At 41.1% G+C, this 21,476-nt stretch overlaps 1 protein-coding gene across 1 annotated transcript in view; it reads right to left on the bottom strand.

The window, feature by feature from the left end:
- Positions 1 to 21,476, bottom strand: part of LOC135226953 (probable E3 ubiquitin-protein ligase HERC1) — a 232,033-nt gene that overhangs the window by 125,820 nt on the left and 84,737 nt on the right. The window contains exons 8-11 of the mRNA XM_064266636.1: positions 13,242 to 13,382; positions 12,529 to 12,679; positions 10,688 to 10,779; positions 1,495 to 1,611 (exon numbers count right to left, since the gene is read on the bottom strand). Coding sequence (XP_064122706.1) covers positions 1,495 to 1,611; positions 10,688 to 10,779; positions 12,529 to 12,679; positions 13,242 to 13,382 — 501 coding nt within the window. The remainder of the gene's footprint in view (positions 1 to 1,494; positions 1,612 to 10,687; positions 10,780 to 12,528; positions 12,680 to 13,241; positions 13,383 to 21,476) is intronic.

The raw sequence follows: 21,476 nt of genomic DNA, 5'->3' as shown, positions 1-21,476 counted from the left end.
TAAGCTAAAATTAACCAGGTTTCATTTAACTCCTCCTTATAAGATTACTTGGTATCTAGTAGGCTTGGATGGGCATTCTCTGGTAACTTTTCACCGGCGAACACAGGTCAACCCAGAAAAGGGATTTTGACGAAGCAAAAATCTATTTCTGGGGAGAGACCTGTGTCACCTGGTGAAACCCAGCCCTTCTAATTGACTTCCCTACCCCTACTCCAATCCAAGCCAAAATGTCTAAAAAATTTCAGGATTGCAGAAGGCGCTCGGGTCAGCTCCCCCCATGAGAGGGATTTTGGAAAGGAAATCTCTAGTTGGCAGGAGACCTGTGAATAGTGGCTTCTGCTCGCCTTGTACTTTATACCCGACACCCTTAGGGTGCTCGCGCGAGGGTAGTAACCTCAGCATACCATGCTAGCTTTTTTCTCTGGTATATTTAGAACCTATTTATACTAGAAAAGTGGATAGCAGGATCCTTTTCACCGGGCGACACAGGTCTCTCCCCAGAAATAGATTTTTCCTTCGTCAAAATCCCTTTATAGAGACTTTCCTGTTTACATTAATATCAATATTTTAAAATGAGTAAATCATTGTAATAGGCATTTTAGGGGGGCATATATATACTTAAGAGTAACAGTTGTAAAAGGGTAGTAGTAGTATAAGATGTCATAGGATTTTAGGATGGTGGCTTGGGATTATTTTTTTTTAAATGATATTAAATTGTTTTCATATGATAAATTAAGGTATATTTTTGTCTGAACTATCAAATTAAAGAGTGAAATGTTAAAATAAACAGCTATAAGCATTTTAGTTTATGGGGTCCTGGGTATTTGGCAGTTACAATCCAGTTAGTATAAATATTTTTAGAGGGGATTTTTGCATTTCTGCAGCAGGTTCTGGAACCTAATACTGCGTAAAAGTGGGGGAGTACTGTATTCATGACAGGTCTTTATTACATGTACACGCAGTCCCAGGCTATCGGCAGCCTGGGATTAATGGCACTTGTCTAGCGCCAAAAAATTGCTGAAAATCACACTTTCAGAGCCAAAATGCACCGATTTCCGGTATCAGCGCTAATATATAGCTAAAAGAAGTGCCATTAAATGGTTATTGGCACTAAACTCTGGTTTTTGGAGCTGATAAGCACCAAAAATTTCCAATTTTCAGTTATCAGCAATTTTTGCTTATCATCAAGTCATCAGAACAGAACCCCTACCGATAACCTGGGACTGCCTGTACATTATCTGTTACAGATCCCTAAGAGGTTGTCAGTCCACAGAGAACTCATCTAGCACCATAAACACAACATATTACAGTTTTCCTTAATCATTCAATTATTCAAATTTTACAGATGAACAAGGAAGACATTTAATCCAAACCTCTACGTTTTGTGCAAATTTCTGTTTGGCCATAAGACTGTTTAACAATATTCTCTTTCAAATATGTACTATCTCTATCCATTATGCATCAAAGAACATACACATGTGAAAACATGCAAACCTGGTTCATGACTCATGGGTACTCTAAGAGACAGCATCTGTTCAACAATTTCCCTTTCAACCCTTGTTCGATCTTCTTCTGGAGCAATATCTGACCCTGCAGTAGACCTCTCACGTTCTGGAAAAAGTTTTCCCTTTTATCAAATTTAATATATAAAAAAGGGTAATGTTTCACATTTTTACTTCATTGAATATCAAATTATAATTTTAAAAAAATAATTTTTATGTTGACTAAAATCACAGCCATATCAGTCACTCCATAGCAAAAGAAGTTAACAGCAGACATCAGCTCCTCGGGTCGCCAGCAGTTAACTGCCAATTAGCTGTGAGAAAATACTAGGGGCAAGAGGTAAACACTGATTATCAAAACAGTTTTATATTTATATAATTAATTTTATTTTAAAAAGCTATTTTTGTTTTACAATGAAACCATTACTCATAATAAAATTCAAATAATACCTGATGTGAAAAATAAGGGCATTTAAAATTCTTGAATTTTGTAACTGAAAACTGAAGCTACAGAGATTAGTATATTAATCATAGTCATGATTCTTTGTAACCTGAATAGCATCTTAAGTCAGGATGGAAATGGTTGTCAAAATTAAAAAAATGGCTGACCAAGAATTAAAAAATCTGAGAGCTACAGAGAATATTATTAAATGCATGGATCAAAAAAACATGGAATCATGTTAAAAAAGGCTTAGATCCATGCCTAAACTAAAGGGCTAAAATTAAGTCCTTGGGAGACTCATATAATCAACTGGTAAAACAGCACGCAATTTACCAGAGTAAGGTGAGGCAACGTGTATTTACTCGGGTAGATATCACCTATCTTGCTGTTACTTCAAATCTTAATAGGAATGAGCTCAATCACTTGGCGCTCAACTCAAGAAAATACATTAGTAGCTCATCTGCAGTTTACTGTGCTGTGCCCCCCCCGCCCCACCAAAAAAAAAGAAATGGAAAATTTCTGATGTACAAATCACTTAACTGTTGCCATATTGTCCATCTGTGAGAAAGGGATTATCAAAGAACACTGCAAACGACTCAAGAGGCTGAAGACATGCAGAAATCATCTAAAGCACTCTTAGAATATTTCTTGCAATGCATCATGCAAGAAATGTTCTGTTTATGTGATAATCTCTGCAGGTAGAACAGGCAAATTTGGGATGAGAAGTCCTTGGCTAGGGCACCTGGTGTTATCAGGTACTGCAAGTGGTTTTGGAATGTTGTTGAAAATTAATTTACCATACATACATGTGCATGGGTCATGCCCCCTCAGGAGTGTTCAAATTCCAACTGTTCATGATTTTTCAACTTGGCTCATCAAAAAAGTCAGTTGTCCACAAACCTTTTCTGGCAATCTTCACAGTCAGAAATACCTCAGATAATGATAGGTGTTATTGCCCCTAAAGTGAATACTTCTTGGGCCATGGCCCAGGAACCCAGAGGTGAACTGTGTGCTTAAATATGAAATCTCACAAAATGATTCCAACTTTAAGGCCAGGTGTAAGAAAGGCTGCATAAAAACAAAAACAATGATTAAACAAATGGGCCCAAAAGAGAAGGGCATTCTCAACCTCTAGATAGTTGTCATGGCATACAATGTCTATAAAATTAAACTACCATGCTATTTCAATTTGTACTCTATATGACTGGAATGGTTGGAATAAGAATATTGAGTGTGTGGTAAACATCAATGAAATGTTGATAGTGCCTTCATTATTTTAGGTGAGAGGAAGTACAAATATTCATTCCTTGAGAAAATGTCAACCTCTCTGATGGCCATACTAGGCAGAGTCCTCTGTTAAAAGACAAAATGAGTGGAAAAAGCCAAGTGATCTGGCCAATTCTATAAAGAATCTTCACTCTATTTGCCAGTGTGCAGTCACCAAAGCATAGTACTACTGTAGCCATTCAAGAATCTTGAAGGCAGGAATTCTTGAGCACAAAAATAATACAGTTTGGATAAAAAAACTAGTTATGTTTCATCTATTAACATTCCAAAGCCATTAACTCTTGAATTTTCTTGACATGTGCTACAACTTCAATTGGGGCCTGGGCCTATCTCGTACAGTACAGTGGCTTCATCTGACTAGTACTTAAAAAGACACTGTTGTTTGTTAACAAGCTGTTTATTACTGTTAGGGTTTTAATCTCTGGTTGTAGGTTGACCCATTAATCAAGCTTCTTTTGCTAGCATAAGGCCTGATAATAGTAGCATAGTTGCTTGATGATCCTGCCAATGCAGCAGCTGTGTCCAGGAGCATGGTCCTTACTAGAAGCATGGCTGCTGCTATAAATGCAGGCACATGAAGTTCTTAGAGGTGAAATCCCTTCCTAATAAGCAATGTATCACGAATCGCCTTGCCACAAACAGGAGGACTACAGCTAATTGTTAGTCCAGGCACTGAAGTGTGTGTGGGCCTATTAGCACAGACTGTCAGAGAGGTGGCTCTTTACAAGACAACTACTGCAGCTTCAATAGGGGATATGGCTTTCCTCAGAGCATGGCTCCTGCCATGATAATGGTTCCTTAAATGTGCAAGGCTCTGTCCAAGAAGTTCCTGAAGAGGGGAAGTACTGTAACACAGCCTACATAGTCTGCAGTTTCTTCCCATCATCACTGATTAGCATTTGCTATTACAACTCCTGGCTGAAAGGGAGCTTTGGAACTCATCCAATGAAGCAGAAGGGTGAAACCAAGCACTCCCACAGGAACCATGTTGGAAAATCAGGTTTGTTGGGGAATATGGAACATTAATGATGCCATTGCAAAATCAGGTTTGTTGGGGAACATGGAACATTAATGATACCATCTGGTGACTACTAATATCTTTGCTCTAGACTATGAATAATGTCTCTGGAAACAACTACCTGCAAAAAATCATTTAAACTATGAAAAAATGAAAAAATAACTCATCACATTACACAAGTAAGCATGGAAGAAATAACTTCATTCCAACAGCTAACAGACAACTGAAGCCGGTTTTGTTGAAAGTTAAAACATAAGACACATTCTACATGGCCTACAGTCTATCCAAAATACCTTTCCTGTTGCTTATTATTAATGAAAAAGAGAATATAAGGAAAAGAAAATACAAAAATGCTTAATATAAATTTGTGATTAGTACATTAATTTAAAAAACAACAAAAAATGACAATTTTTTTATTAATTTGTATTTTTCATAGCTAACAAACCTGAGGTCTTAACATTAGGGTAAATCTTCTGGCACCAGCTGGAAATTGGTTAAAAACAATAAAAAATTACATATGCAAGGGATCTGTAGCATCTGGCATCTGATGCACAGCTGAGGGGGAAGTGAGTCAGAGACCTTGCTTGAACCTTGTGATGGATTTAGTCTTTCTTCCAACCAAGGATAAGACATAAGAGGGGTGGATACAGGTGGGCAGTCAATGTTAAGACCTCAGGTTTGTTAGCTATGAAAAATTTAAATAAATAAAAAATCTGTCATGTTCATACATGGAACAAACCTCCAGTCTCAACATTAGAATAGACTCACATCTGGAGGGAGGTATGAGAATCCTGAACCAACTGGAGGTTCAGCACACCTGGGAAAGAAAAGAGGCCACTCATCTCACTCATTCTCTCTTCCACACTATCATCTTAGGCAAGATACGAACTGTTCCGCCAGGGGCACTGGATGACCTACGCAGCTTGTTGAGTAGCCACCACTGGACCCAAGGAAAAAGTATCCAAGGACCAGTAGGCAATATCCTTCAGGTAGAAGGAAGTGAAAGTTGTCTGACGAAGCCAGGAACCAGCATTCAAAATCCTATGAACAGACAAGTTCTTCTTAAATGCCAGGGAGGAACTTATTCCTCTGATATCATGTGCTTCTACATTCACAGTGGTATTCTTGGACACTTCTTTCTTGGTCTATGACACCTAGGTTCTATGACACCTAGGTCTAAGTGTTGAGTTCTTTTTAGATAACAACACAGTACTCTGATGGGGCAAAGCAGTAGCTCTTAAAGGTTATTGTTAACAAACTCCTTAGGGGAAGGAATGGAAAATGTGACAAAATCTACTGAACCCTAACCCATGGTGTGTTTTACGTCTTAATCTAGATCATGGAGCTCTCAAACTCTTTTTGATAGGTGGTTTGAGCTCCCAAGGTGAACAAGACTGCTCAAAGCTCTTGAGCAACACAAAAATTTCCCAGGATGGATGGAATAATGTCATGTCTTTCCGACAAAGAACTAATCCTAAGGCAGCCCTGTAGCCCTTGACAGTAGAAACAGAAAGACATTTCTCTGTTCTGAGAAAGATCAGGAAGTCCATTATTTGCTGAACAGAAGTTCCAAGTGGATAGAAACCCCATAAATGACACCAATTACAGTATACGGACCCATTTGCCATGGTACACAGCTAACAAAGATCTTCTGAGGTAGCCAGACATCCGAGTCGCTACTCTGTGAAAAAACCTCTCATTCGTAAGAGATACTGGACAGTCTCCAGCCATGAAGAGATTGGTGATACCTCTCTTCATGAGTTTGGCAGAGAAGGTTGTGCCAAGGGGGAATCTCTCTCAGCACTACTGAGAGAAGAGAGAAAATCCGGGAATAACTCTGCTTGGGGCCACAAGGGAGCCACTTGGGTCATCCTGAGATCTTGGAACCCACCACTCTGTTCACAACATGACGGATCAGGTAGAATGGAGGGAAGGCATACACCTCCAGACTGTCCCATGTATGACAAAGGGCATTCTCTGCCACAGCAAATGGATCTGGGACCACCGAATGTGGACCTCTAGCTTTCTGTCGAACAGTGTAGCAAAGAGATCTAACATGAATCCTCCCAAAGCAGACAGTGGAGATGTCAGGATAACCCCAGGGGATGTCTTATGATGAGATGCTCTATGTATATACATGCTAAGTACTCTACCGTCAACTTGTGCACTGTCAAGGGGATTCTCACCACTGGCAGAGATATTCTCACACTGCTAATGGAATGCACTTCATCAACAGAGGAGACGTACGTCCTATGATAAGTTTCCCTATGATGACATAAGTTGAGGTATGCTGCTCAACAGAGATTTCCTATGATATGAAGATGGGACACCAATCCCTCCCCCTTTGCCTTTTCTTAACTATGGAATCACTATGGTGTCGTTCCTGAGCAAAAGTATATAGTTTGAAGACGGATCTTAGTTCTTGTAGAGATAAGAAGAACTGGGATGATGAGGCACACAACCGGTCTAGTTAGATAAGGATATATAAGGCTAGACTAAGTTGGGAATTGAAACCAAACTAACCTAACCCAATCCCAAACTTTTGAAGAATGGGAAAACCATCCTCATGGAGAAGTTATGAACCAGAAGAACATACTCTGGGATATTGAAGAGCAAGTTTGATAAAGATAGGTTCGAACTAGCTAGGCTAGGCTAAGAACTTAACTTCTTAGGCTAGGCTAAGTAAATCACTAAACCTAATACCACTAAGTTCCTGAAAAACAGGAGATCATACCTCATCCATCTTTAACCAAGAAAATCTAGAGGTGTTCTCAAAGCCTTTCCTTGTCTAGACTCATACCAAACCAGACCGAACACGCTAAGGAGTATAGGACTGATCCGTAGATCTATGGAATTACAAAATTATTCCAGTCACACAAGGAAAAAACCTTGTTCAATCAGAATTAATTTATTCCTGCTTCATAAGCATAGGGCTGAATGGTTCTACAGAACTTCACTGTAAATGAATCAACCTATTGACTAACTGTAACTACCTTGGCACAGGAAGTCGAAGGTTAATATTCATGTAGCAACAATCCAAATTTAAATATAAACAATGAAACAAGAGAATTCTTCCTATCTGAAAAGGGTTGAAGTCTTTGGGTGAATACAAAACCTGGCAACTCCCACAATGATGGCCGTATGGGTCTGATTAAATTAATTCATTCAACCTACAGAAAAACCTCACAACCTATGTTAGGAAGGACAAAAAAGTTGGAAGATCCATCGCGTCTATTTGTAGGTAGATGACATGGAACGTCCATTGGCCGTTACTATGGTAACATCCATTGGCCGTTACCTACGTGACCAAAAGGAATTGCATAAACATACTGTATGGCTGTGGGTGAGGTCGAGGGTCCGTTCCCAGACACTCCTTGAGACAATTCACACCCCCCCCCCCCCCCCCACGACACCCATGTGTCAACATATGGCTGTATAGTCACGCTTGAGGCCGTGCAAACTCAAACATCGAGCACCATCTCTACTAAGAGACAAGGATGTGAGAGCTGGAACAACAAGCAGAATATCAACAGAAGAATATCAACAGAAGTTCGATCGACTAGGAGACAATGGCCTAGGCTGAAAACACATCCACAGTTGTGGAGCAACTCTCATGTCTGTCATGAAGAAGCTTGTAGGAGATCAACAGTTCTGAAAGGATGGTGACATTCAAACGTCGAGTCGACAATAGTCCTACGGTGGAAATGTGTCCATGGTCGTGCAGAATTCCTCACATGCATCAAAGGAAAGAGCATCGTTCCTTTGGCTGGACCAACTTGAATCATGGAAAGATGAACATCAAACCTGGTCATGTCCTTGGATATCTGGAGCTATGGTGACTACGTCACAAATGTGCAAGCATCAAGGCGACAAAGCCTATGCTAGAAACAATTCCCCAAACGTCCAGAATCTCTCACGTCCAAAGAAGGAAAGTGCATCAACTCTCTAGCTGAAACACCTGCTAAAATCTCCACGGCAGCCTCTATCTTGACTTATCTGGTAACTGAGCCTTAGGCCAAAGCCAAACACTCGAGACATGCATTCTCCGATTTCTGAAAAAACCAAAGGACTCTGACGAGCTACTAAGTCTCATACAAGACGAACGTCGGTTCAGTTACTACCTCTATCTGAACACCCACAGAAACAAGAGTGGCGGAGATAAAAGCTTGGGGAATATTCCTGGACTAGTATCTGTGATACTGGTTACTTCTTAAACTTGCTGTATCCGAGGAAAATGTGCACCTGGTGCTCTGTAATCCAGGGTCTCGGAGAGAGACCCACAACACAAAAATAAACCCCAGTCTGTAGACGAGAGAAAGCACCAAAAGAAGGAAAAGACAACGATGGTAAAAGATGTTTTTTTTTTACTTCTAATGCAACCGGAAGGCCTCATCATAGTACATGTCCAAGTGAAGAAACAATGAAGAATTCCCAAAAACCCCAACATCTGAGATAGCGGAAGACTGGTCATACTTCTCTTGAAACACAGAGTCAATCAATTGAAACTGTCGTCATACGAACTAGCCGTGATGTCACAATCCCATCCATGGAGTCACAGAAGCAGATGACTTACAAAAGCAGTAAATAACTACGTTTAAGAGGGGGCCTAATCAAGGCTTGATAAGTTTATTTCATATATATGACAAAAAAGGAACAAAAGTGAAAGGCATTGGATGACAAAACATCAGAAAGGAGATGAGACACCACAGAAGCAGATGCAGGCTACATCAAAGATTCCATCCATCTAAGATTGGTACCCCTGAATGATGAAGTAAACTGATCCACGATGGGAACAACCCATAGAAGTCACCACATAGATGGGACTACCAAGCTCCTCTGGAAGGAACACACTGCTGTCGGATCTGGCTGGGTTCCAAACTTCCACCACAGAACCAACGAGTTGGGCAAAGTACACCAATATGTGAAGTGGTAACACTGGGAGAGCAAAGGGAATGTAGAGGGATTCCCAGGATCTGAGCAGAACACACTGCCATACGATGCAAGAATAAGACGGGGGAAATCCAGAGGCAAAGGAAATTCTCAACTGTAGGGCCTAAAAAGAAACAAATAATATGCCTTCCCCCTCAGGAAGGAAAGAAACCTCCCACCCTGAGAGAAAGGAAAAGAAATATATCTGGAAGGAAAGGGAGTGAGCCATACAACTCACACCCCATATCCGCAAGATGGGAAAGAGACAACAGTAAATTCTGATGGGTCCTAAGCATGTAGTTGGGACCAATGCAATCATAGAACTTGCACCATTAATATTCATGTTGAGGAAGTGGAGGAAAACTTACTATTTTAATTAAGACAAATCCTCGCACAAAACCCTCAGCTGGAACACGAACCTGTAATGTCTTGATCTTCTCAATCCACAAAAAATTGCAAATTGTACGGGGGTCAGTCCAAAAAGGAAGCCAGGAAGTGTGAACACAGGAACCCTAGAAGGCTGGGCCACATAGGTTAATGCTCCCAGGACTTCTTAGTCTGGTTAGAGGAATCCATGACAAATCCTCAAAACACAAAAGTGAATGTTCGCTCTCCAAGGCAGTTGAAGATACATTCAATATGTCACAAGGTTCAAGCGTGGTCTCTGACTCGCTACTACCACAGCTACGTATCAGATGCCAGATGCCACAGATCCTTGCATATACAATTTTTTTTATTGTTTTAACCGGTTTCCAGCTGGCGCCAGAATATTTATCCTAATGTTAAGACAAAAGGTTTGTTCTGCAAACGAACGACTACGCATGTAAAAAAGAAATTATGAAAGTAGATCCAAAATGTCAATAGCAAAAACTCATCATTGTCACTGAAAAACTCTTCCAAGAAACTGAGATTTCCTATATTTTCAAAGTATAAGAAAATAAATATAGAAATGAAAGCTCAGATAAAGAAAAGCTTCAGAGAAAGAAAAGACAAAACTGAAATTCTAACTCTTAGGACTGAAATGCTGGGCAAAAATAGCTTGTCAGACAAGAATTGGAACCACTGGTTTCTGCAGAACTGAGGATCCCAAGGTCAATGTATGTGCATTGGTATTTGCCACTGAATCCTTTCTGTTACAGGGGACTGATGAGGTTAGGTTTTCATTCAACACACAACATAGATTTATTAAAGATAAGCTTACTGTGACACAGCACAATATGACTTATTCTCGACACCTAAATATGTTATGTAATTACTATTAACTCACACTCCACAAGAATTAACAGATATTGTTATGAAAACTGCCTATTAATCTTAAAATCAAGTTTGGTTCATGCACAAATAATATAACACTCAAGAGACTGAGCCTATAGTCTGGGACATTAAAATATACTTTCTCAACTATGAGACATTTGTCAAGAACCCATAACCTCATTTAACCATGCAATATATACTATGAGCCTTTAAAAAATGAATGAACAAGAAGTAAAAGATATCTTCACTGCTCACCTGAGTCTTCTTGAGTTTTTAATGTTACAAGTCGACGTCGTACATGATATACTAATCGAAACATCTCTCTCATGACTGGATAGCAATGAAGTCTGAAAATAGAAAATAAAAAATCATATTCAAAATCAGAAATGACAATACTAGGGAATATGTTGATTGAGAGTCTGTGGTTGACTCCCGTTCTCTTATTCCTTTTTTATTGAAGGATTTTGCAATTACAGTGGTACCTTGACATACGAAAGGCTCACCTTACGAAAAACTCAAGATACGAAAGCAAATACAAAGATTTTTTTGGGCTCTACATACTAAAATAGTTCAAGTTACGATAGGTTGCTGCTGTAAAGTCCCAAGATTCGCCTGGACCACCGAGAACAATTTTAAAACTCGCGCGCCGCCAACTGAGTAAACTCCCCACCATCCTCCCGCTCACCCATTGGTTCCTACCATCCTCCCGCTCACCAATTGGTTCCTGATGCTAGTCACCGCCGTAAGATCCTGCTCTCCTTTTGGTCAGCATCTACCCCATGTACTCTATGTATTCTATTGGTAAAAGGATGCTGTAAATTGTAAAACTTATTCATGCAATACATTTAATAAAAAAAACATTAGGTAAAGATAGAATAAAGAATAAAAATGAATGGTTATTAGACTGTTTGGTAGTTTCAGTAGTTGAAGAGAGATAATGAAAATTTTATTACTATACGTACTGTGTGCTAGGTGAAAGCGGTTGCTTGGCGATCGTTCGATACTCGTAAGTGCTGAACGTAAACAGAAGGTTGGAAGCTTTTTTTTTTTTATTGTTTATTATAGTTAATGGTTACTTAATAATTATTTGAAATGAGTACATGCAATACATTTAATAAAAAAATTGTGAATTAGATATCATAAAATATAAAATAAATCAGACTGCTATCATCGAAGGCAACAAATACGTATTTTCAAGAATTCTTCTTCTGTTTTAATATTACGTATAGGTTTCATTATAGCTGTCAGTAACTTGGTATCTCCATTAGGGAAAGATAGTATAAAGAATAGAAATGAATGGTTATTATACTGTTTGGTAGTTTCATTAGTTGAAGAGATGATGAAAATTTATGGCTTACTGTGTGCTAGGAAAAGTGGTTGCTTGACGATCGTTCGGTACTCGTAAGTGCTGAATGTAAACAAAAGGTTGGAAGGATTTTTTTGTTTGTTTGTTTGTGTATTATAGTTAATGATTAATTAATAATTATTTGAAATGAGTACATACTGATTATTTATACATTTTATTGGCATATTCTAAGCTTTTAGTTTCTTAGGTTTAGATGTCAGAATCATAGACTAGGCTACAGTAGCAACTGCTAACATAGGCTAAGCTTATTGCTAAGGGACATTTACTAAAGTCCTAATATATGCAGAAAAAATGTGGTTGAACATTACATGCAGTTGAATATTACTCAAGTATGTACAGTATTTTGCCTTTTTGGAGTCATATTTCTTCCGTCGGATCGGCGTCGTAACCCTAGAACATGTGTTGTAAGCCTGGAAATATAATTTACTGGGGTGTTTTGTAGGGCTTGGAAAGGATTAGGCATTTTACATGTAAAATGCATTTCAAGATACGAAAAGCTCATGATACGAAGGCCACCTCGGAACGGATTGATTTCATATGTCGAGGTACCACTGTACAGTGGTCTTGTACTATTTCATATACATTATTTGTGAAGGACAACTTCAGGTTTCGATTTGTGCAAATAATTTTATTCATGACTGAACTCAAGAGCACAATTTCCAAATTGCTTGGGAAAATAATTTACTTGAAACTTATAAGAGATACATCTAAGGAACAAAATATCACTAACCCGAGATGAGACTGTGATATACCAGTATGTAACAAGAATGTGGACAGCAGGAGGTGAGTTGTAATGTTTAGAAGGTTATCCTCCTTCACTTCACAAGTATCCCAGTCTTCACTGCATGCCATCTCATCCATCCATAACACAATCTGGTTGTCTGGAATTAAGAAAATAAAAAATCTTCAAAAATAATTTTAAAAATCAGTTTAATGCTATCAGGACTTTGCATTTTTATGTATAGACAATAGAGAAAAATAAAAATGGAAATGTCCATACATTAATCTATTTAGAAACCTGTTAAAAGTTAAAATGTGTCTGATGGGACAATGAAAGTAAACATCTAGCATACACCTTATCTCCATAATACAAGCACTTAAGATTAAATTCAAAATTTCTTATGTGATTCTCAGTAAAACAGATTCAACATTAAAATTCCAAACAGACAGTCAAATGTAAAATGGTTATTACTACAAGGCTACTTTGAAATGTCCGTTAAATAATTAAGAAACTGATAAGTCAGTAAGGGACACATTTCTAATCTCTTTACAGAAAAAAGTTAGGCCAGAAATCCATAATTTCTACATGTGTGATTTAGAACATACCCAAATGACTTTGTCCTAAAGTGTAAATATGTAAATAAATTGATCCTGACATACAGGGATAAAATAAGAAAAAAATTAAGATTAAACTGCTGAGATAGTTAGGTATGCCATACTTACTAGACTTGAGTATAGAAATGAGTGGAGATGTAAGCTGGGGATAAGAAACTGCATGGCGATACAGTATTTCAACAATGGCTTCTTTCTTGTGACCACACTCAACAAATGCACAAACTTGACTGATATAATCACTCACTTGATCTGAAAGGTTGATAGATGAATTAGAATCTCATAGTGTTTATTCTCAAGTGAATAATGGTACACAGCAAAATTAAATTTCAAATTCATGGGTTCCAGTAAATTAAAGCCTTTTTGAATCAGAGAAAAAATAGATTTGTTATTAAAAATAAAAGATCACAGGTTCAAATTGATGGGTAAAGACAACTAACAGTGAGTTAACATTTGCTGTAAGGTCTACTTTTGGAGAAAACAACCACCGAATAATAGTAGACTCAAAGTGTATCACTGCTCCTTTAACAAATGTATTTCCTTTTACTTTGTGATACCAACCACTTAAGGTCTTCAGTATCAATTTTACAATAATAACCCAACATTTAAGCCACTGACTTCACTGAACTTTACCTTGTCTAAAAATAAAACCAGTGGTTTAAATGTCTAAGTGATGCATCAATCATTTTTTAAATCTCCCTCAACAATTCATTCCATTATTATCCTAAACTAAGCTCAATGATCTTAATGGCCATATTGTGACACTAAGATTGAAAATTCTTCAAACTGTTGCTTTTCCCTCTTGAATATTCTTTTTTCTTTTACTATGTGAATTCCAAAGTTGAGACTACTGACTTATAATCCAGGAGCAGAATGTTTCTACAGGCAGTCCCCAGTTATCGGTGGACTCGGTTATTGGCGATCCGCTTTTATGGGGCTTATCTAGCGCTATAAAATCGGCAATTTATGGCGCCATAATGGGATGTGTTCGGTTATCAGCGCCAGAAGGGTTCTTATGGCGCGCCAGGAGGGTTCTCATGGCGCACCATAAGGGTGCTTATGGCCCCATAAGGATGCTTATGGTGTGCCATAAGTGCCATAAATCACTGAGTTTCGGTTAATAGCAGTTTTTGCTTATCGGCACACCCCAGGGAACGGAACCCCCACCGTACACCTTACGACAGGTTCCTTTCCATCTTAACTAAATGTATTGAAGTAGAAAAAAACATTCTTGCCTTCTCTGTCAACCATGAAACTGAGCAAATATTTAGTGTGCAACAAGTCAATCCATATCATGACATGCAATTATAATTTTGATTCATCTCTAATCCTCCAAAACATTCCAAGTAAATATTCTCCCCACTTGATCACCAAAAGTTAATTTGAAATGGAGCAATTTACAGTACTACTATGGCAGGAAGCAGCAGAGTGGACAGCAACTTCTTTATCATAATCTACTGCATAGCTTCTTTCATTCACATCTTTGGAAATACAGGCATCTCCCTTTCCAAGGAAAACCACTCCCAACTGCCTTGGTTTGACTGTTTATGGACTTGAACCATTCATGAGAAAAGTTTATCTATTTACACAATATGCCCTTTCTATGATGCATTCTCCATAAGGAGATATTACTTACAACTGGTGGAATGATGCAACTGAAGTAGCAGAAATTTGGATACAGAGGATAGTTTCATGTGTCATGGACAGAGAGAACAAGAAATGAGAGAATTTTAGAAAGAATGAAAACATAAAAGTTGACTGCATACAATTTTTAGAGGACACCTTTAAGTTTTGGGGCGGCTTACAAAGGGAGGATTTGGAGTTTATATGGCTATAAAAACCAAGAAAAAGAGGATGAAAGGGAGACAGTGATAGAATACATGTATGTGATAAGTGAATGTAGGAGAAGAAACAGTTATGGAGCTGATAGAGCTAATGAAAAATTGCTAACAATTAAAATCTGAACTCATCAATGTCTTGGGAGATTCAGGTCTAAAAAGTAATCCAGTCTGTCTGCAAGGAAGGGGAACCCTGGTTAACAACCTCAATAACCACAAACCTCCTCCCTGATTTTCCTAAACCCATTTGCCAGTCTCCAGGCAGCAGTTTCCACAATTATTGGTAGTGGGCCTAGTGTCGCCCAGAAAGTCATGACAATGGTCCAGAAAATCGTGACAATCTTGGGAAGTAAGGACACTTCCTCCACGAGAGCCAAAAAACGCTATGAATTCTCGGATTAAGTGATCAAGGTGATCAGCCTCTTGGCTAAGAAGTGATTTGGGCAGATCGAGTGTAAGTGAAAGAAATGGACGAATAATCATCCCAGCCCAGCTGATAGGTCAGTGCCTGGGAGGCAGACCCCTTCTTCCCTCTCCTCTCCTCTCCTCTATCGCCTCACTCAGCGCACCGAACACTGGCTCAAGTAAGACTTCTTTTTTTTCTTTTTTTTTTACTGTATTGCACTTGATTGTTTTTACGTTTTATCATTATGCTTAATTTATTGTGAAATAAAATTTTATTCTCTATGTGAAATGGTACTGCTTTTACGTACATATTAAAGATTTTAGATTTTACTCTCTCTTTTTTTCTCCTCAACAATATCACAATGCGTGATAAATTAAAGTCATTCATTCATTATTCCTCAAAAATATAAACACCCCCTCCCTCTAACTCAAGTTAGCTGTGAATCACCGCAATGACAAATGATTTTGTTAATCGTTTCTGCTAAATCTTATTGTGAAAAGCTTTGTTCTTTCATTTAATATTTTGTTAATACAGTGGTACTGGAACCCCCGTATTCACTGGGGAGGTGTACCAGACCCCTCCCGCGAATAGTTGGAACCCCTAGAAAAATGCTGAAAACAGCCTATTTTGTTAGTTAAAAATCAAGAAAAACCCACTAATAATTTTTATACTTGGTTTTCTGGGCTTAACCTGTGTCGCCCTGTGAAATGGTTCCTTTGATACTATTTCTTAGGAATAAATATTGCTATTCATCCTAGAGAAAAAAAGAAACAATATAATGCCAAGATAAATGGCTCGCTCACCTCTAATAGAAGTGTCGGTATAGTAAGGAGCGAGTGGAATCACTACCAGAGGTCCCTTGCCATTTAGCTTCTTCCTTCGACAAAACCCTGAACTACGGAGGAGCCGTGCTACAGCTCCCGGTCTACTACTACCGTGAGCGCCTCCGACGCCTGAGACGTCTTTCCTTCGATAGCGCGCTTTACCATCACACGTTAAAATTTTTCTGTGCTGTGTATTCGCTTATTTCTGGATTTATCATTTATTTCAAGATGTCTTCAGCTTCTGCTTCTAAGTTAAGTACTGTTTGGGGTTACTGATCTCATTTTATGATGATCTTCGGGTTTTTTATATATTCGGAGCCTTATCGGCCGGTATGCCCCTCGACCACATGGCGGTACGGGTTCTCTCTTTCGGTCTTCCATACCGTTAGAGATTTCCCTTCTCACAGTACTTTAGATATGGTTACTTACACATAGTCTCTGTATCTTTTATGCAGTTAGCTTATTAGTTAGGCCTCCACGGGGCACGCTCAGACCGCACGTTTCGGACCTTAGTCTAGCTACGCCTTACGTTGTTAGGAGTTTTTATCAGTCATGGTTTTGAGTCATATCATCTTATTATTCTGATGTTCCCTCTTACCTTCTCTAGTTCCTGATTACCATTTAATAATATTGTAGGTACTAGGTTGGGCTAACATACACCATGCTTCGGTATGGCGATTAGCTTACCCTGTTATCACTATTTTTACCGTTAGGTTAGGCTTTCATACCCCAATTGTCGATTGGTGATTAGCCTATTCTTCTGATTGCTTAGCTTCGTGTTCCCCGTGTTAGCCTAGCTTTAAGATATCGCTTTAATTTTATTATTTGATTGATTTATTATGAGTAATCCTATATATATCAGTGATATTGATGTTGTTCCGAAGGCTCTTCCCCACCTCGTGTTTATCACCTGGCTGGGAAGACCACTGGTCGATCGCGGTGAGCCACCCGGTTACGGGGTCCCCCACCCGTCCCACCATTTCCCCCTCCATACATTGCCATCCACGTCGATGGGTGATGACTTGTTTCTCACAGCTAGCGTCCGAGTCTGCATGAGAGGGGGTGACTCACGGGGCTGGTGGGGAGTTCCCCCCTACTGGTGTTCTCACTCGTCATGTGTCTCAGGGGCTCGGGACCTCCTCCCCCTACTTCTTCGTCCTTAACTGGCCGCTCAGGGGGAGGGCTCCCCTACCCCACGTACTTCCCTACCCTTTCCCCCCCAGTTCAGTCCGGCAGGTGTCTATCCGCCGCTACCGAACATAGAGAGGGGGGAGGGAACCACTGGGTGCCTATCCACTTAGGATAGTTTACACGAGCACTTACTGATATGATGGGTTTTTATTTTTATTCTAATTTATTGTTTAGAACCTTTTGCGTTACTCCGGGGGTTTTTTTATTTCCGCCTCTTGCACTATCCCTTGCTTCGTTAGAAGTTTGACATTGCTCACTCAATATTAATTAACTCTGGGCCATACGGAGAACTCCGGGCCCTACGGAGTTTATTTTTAACCATATATCAAGTGAGCTTAGGCGGAGGCAGAGACTTTCTTCCCCCCTCGTAACTTTTCTACGTAATATTCATACGGAGCGAGCATTAGAGCTTACTCCGGCATTCTTTTGCATGCCACTTATACGTAGAACTCTATCCGTCGGTCCTACTCTGGCACCCACGGATATTTTGCATATTATACCACCGGAGGTTGTCATTGGTACTCGTGTATCCTTTGACTTACAGATGCTGTGCTGCCAGGAGATTGGGTGCAATGCCATCCTCCAAGACCCGTGCAGCCATATAGTATGCCGCTCTCATGCAGGATGTGCAGTGAAAGTGGAGGATTTTATAGTTTGGCACCACGAAGCCTGCCAAACCTGCTACTTGCTAGTAGGCGATGCCTCACTAGTAGTAAGTTTTCTTAGCACTTCCTTCATTCATTCATCACCTGGAAAACTTGTTATTATTATATACGTTTCACATATGGGACACATATTCACATAGTCTCAACACAACAGACATTCCTCCCCTATCCTCTCCCTAACTCTAGACCTTTCTTACAGGGTTCTGATGAGGAGAAGAAGAAGGCTTTGTCTACTCTCAAAGCATAGGTAGGGGGTTTTGGCCGGAATTCGAAGGGCCACCCCTACATTCTTACCCAGGACATGGCGGACCTAGTATTCCCAGGAGCCAAGAAAGGATCAGTGGTGGACCCGATAGCGGCCGCCCCTTTGCTGGCCGACCTCCAGGTCATGATCTCCCTTCAGGATGGGGATTTCCCAGAGGACGTAGCAGAAGACGTTGCGGCAATGAACCTCGACGTCGAACCCATGGCTATTGACTCCATGGGTACAGGTAAGGGTGTAGTAGGGGCAGCTTCTGTGGGTTCTCAGGGGCCTTTCCTGAGTTCCCTTTCTCCATCACCTTCCACTGATCCTTCTACTTCCACTTCTTTGCGGGGCTTCACTGAAGACCAGCGGTCTGTCCGTCCTAAGGTTGCTTCAGTGATCCCCAAGGCTAAGTCGACCGAGGAGAAACTTAAAAAGTCTCTCCCCAAGAAATCGGTCATCTTGGCAGACACTGTAACTCCGGCTCACCACCCCGGAACAGTTAGGTCAAGGGTGGCCTCTTCGTCTGCGTCGAGGTCCCCCAAACCTAAATCACGTAAGGATCGGGCTCAAGTCCCTCCTTTTGATCCCGAATCCTTTTCGGCAAACATTCTGGAGCAGGTGGGAGTGATCGTAGGGGCCTTGGTTGACAACAAGGTCGGCTCGGTGCTCTCCCAGCTCTCCAGTTCTGTTACTCTTCCGGCCAGTCGATCAAATCGCTGGCGGAACGGCTGACCGCTCAGGAGAATGCCATCGCCGGGATTCAAACCTCGATCGCGGCAGGTTCCCCCTAACTGTGCCACCTTCTCCTCTTCCAATGCCAGATTCCAGCCAACTGCCGGAATTCAAGGCGGCCAACCCTTGGAGGATTGCTTCATATGCCCCGTTTGTCAACGGAATGTTGACCATCGAAGGCATAGGAACTCGAAGGCGTGAGGACTTCGAGTTCCACCCCAGGGACCTTCAACCACCATTCATTGGCTACGTCCGGCTAACGGAAGCAGCAATGATGAGAGAAGACAAAGTTCCCAAGGAAACAGTGATCCTTCTGAGGGAACAGGCACAGCAGACTCTAATGAGAAGTCTGGAGGAATGGGGGTGTGAAAATACCCGCATCACAGCCTTTAGAAGTCCCTTCACCATTTTTACTCCGGTGGAAGGGACTCCGCTACCACTGACCCTTAAGGTAGTGGAAGCAACCTTTCAGGCCGCCCTGAAAGACGAGCCCCTGCCTCAACTACGAGAGACGGAACCCACTTCTCTCTTAGTCCCAGGCTCCGAGAAGTACTTCGAAGGGGCAGTTCCTACTTTCTCAGTAGGAAAACTAAAGGCGGACTGTGCCACCTCTCTCTTTAGTGAGAGACTTCCCAGGTTGTCGGACTCCCTCATCCAGACGGAGTACGACGCCCGGACTAGGCTCGCGAGATCCCTTTCCTCCATGACTATGGCGGAGATGACGGCTCTTGTATACCAACAAGAGCCGTTGTTTAAAGTTTTGGCTAAAGGTCTGCTGCACACCATGCAGTGTGACCTTTACGACTTCCTCATAGCCAGGAGGAATTGTAGGAAGCACGTTCTGGCGGAAGCTACTATCCGCCATGAACCGAACAAACTGATTGCTTCCTCAATTTGGGGAACGGACCTCTTACCAGCACCAGTGGTAGCAGAAGTCCTTCATGAGGCTTCAAAGGTTAACCAGTGCCTCAAAGTCAGGTGGGGACTGGTAGCAAAGCAGAGGCAGGAATCTTCTGGTCCTAACCAAAGGATCAAGAAGAAACCAAGGAAGTTCTCTCCCTTCCAGCCTTCTCAGCAGACGTTGGTTCAAGCAGTCCCAGCATCACAAGGGCAACCATCGTCGAAGGGTCAGCAACAATACCTTGTCCTGACCCCTCAGTCCCAGCAACCTCAACCCTCTACTTCCTTTGCTGTCTCGCCAGCCTACAACTCCAACTATGAAAGCCAGAACTTTCAGGCTTTCAATAGGTTTGCGAGAGGTAGCAGAGCAAGAGGTGCCTCTCGATTCAGAGGGTCCGGCAGGGCTGCAAACTGAGGAAGAGGTTTCCGAGGAGCAAGAGGTGGCCGCCCCTCGGCAAACCAGCAGTGACAGTCCCAAGGTAGGAGGGAGGCTGTACCTCTTCCGCCAGCGGTGGGGGTTCAGCCCTTGGGCTCAAAGTATAGTGACAAAAGGCCTAGGTTGGAGTTGGCTAGAGGGCCCTCCTCCAACAAACAGATTCTATCAAGCACCAACAATGGAATTGGTAGAGTATACCAAAGACCTCCTTCTCAAATGAGTAGTCTCAAGAGTCAAAAATTTAAAATTTCAAGGATGCTTGTTCAGCGTGCCAAAGAAAGACTCGGAAAACCGAAGAATCATCTTAGACTAGTCCCATCTGAACTTATCCATTCAATGCTACAAGTTCAGGATGCTGACCGTTTCGCAGGTACGGACCTTACTTCCCCGTGGGGCCGTCACAACCTCTATAGATCTTACAGATGCCTACTATCATGTTCCCATAGCCAGACACTTCCGTCCGTTCCTAGGCTTCAAACTAGGCAACAGATCCTACTCCTTCAAAGTAATGCCATTCGGGCTCAACATAGCCCCCAGGATCTTCACCAAATTGGCGGAAGCAGTAGTGCAAGAGCTAAAGAAACAGGGAATAATGTTAGTGGCTTATCTGGACGATTGGCTTATTTGGGCAAAGAACCCCAAAGAATGCAAGGAAGCAACGGTCAAAGTGATCAAATTCCTGGAACATTTAGGTTTCCAAATAAACAAAACCAAGTCCAGACTAACACCGGAATCTCGATTCCAGTGGTTAGGCCTTCAGTGGGACTTGCAATCGCGCACACTATCAATTCCGTCGTTGAAAAGGAAAGAAATTGCAAGAGCTACAAAACAATTTCTCAAACAACAACAAACATCCAGGAGGTGCCAGGAGAGGATCCTGGGCTCACTCCAGTTTGCATCAGTCACAGACGTTCTGCTCAGAGCCAAACTCAAAGATATAAACAGAGTATGGCGCTCTAGAGCGAATTGCAGATCACGGGACAAACTAGCCTCTATCCCAGCGATCTTACGGGAACGTCTCCGTCCCTGGACGGAGACAAAGAATCTTTCAAAAGCAATTCCTCTACAGTTTCCCCCTCCATCATTAGTGATCCACACAGACACCTC

This window comes from Macrobrachium nipponense, chromosome 15, assembly GCF_015104395.2.
Source record: "Macrobrachium nipponense isolate FS-2020 chromosome 15, ASM1510439v2, whole genome shotgun sequence".
In the NCBI taxonomy this organism is placed as follows: Eukaryota; Metazoa; Arthropoda; class Malacostraca; order Decapoda; family Palaemonidae; genus Macrobrachium; species Macrobrachium nipponense.
The sequence above is the reverse complement of the archived record's forward strand: the minus strand, read 5'-3'. Positions and strand labels throughout refer to the sequence as shown.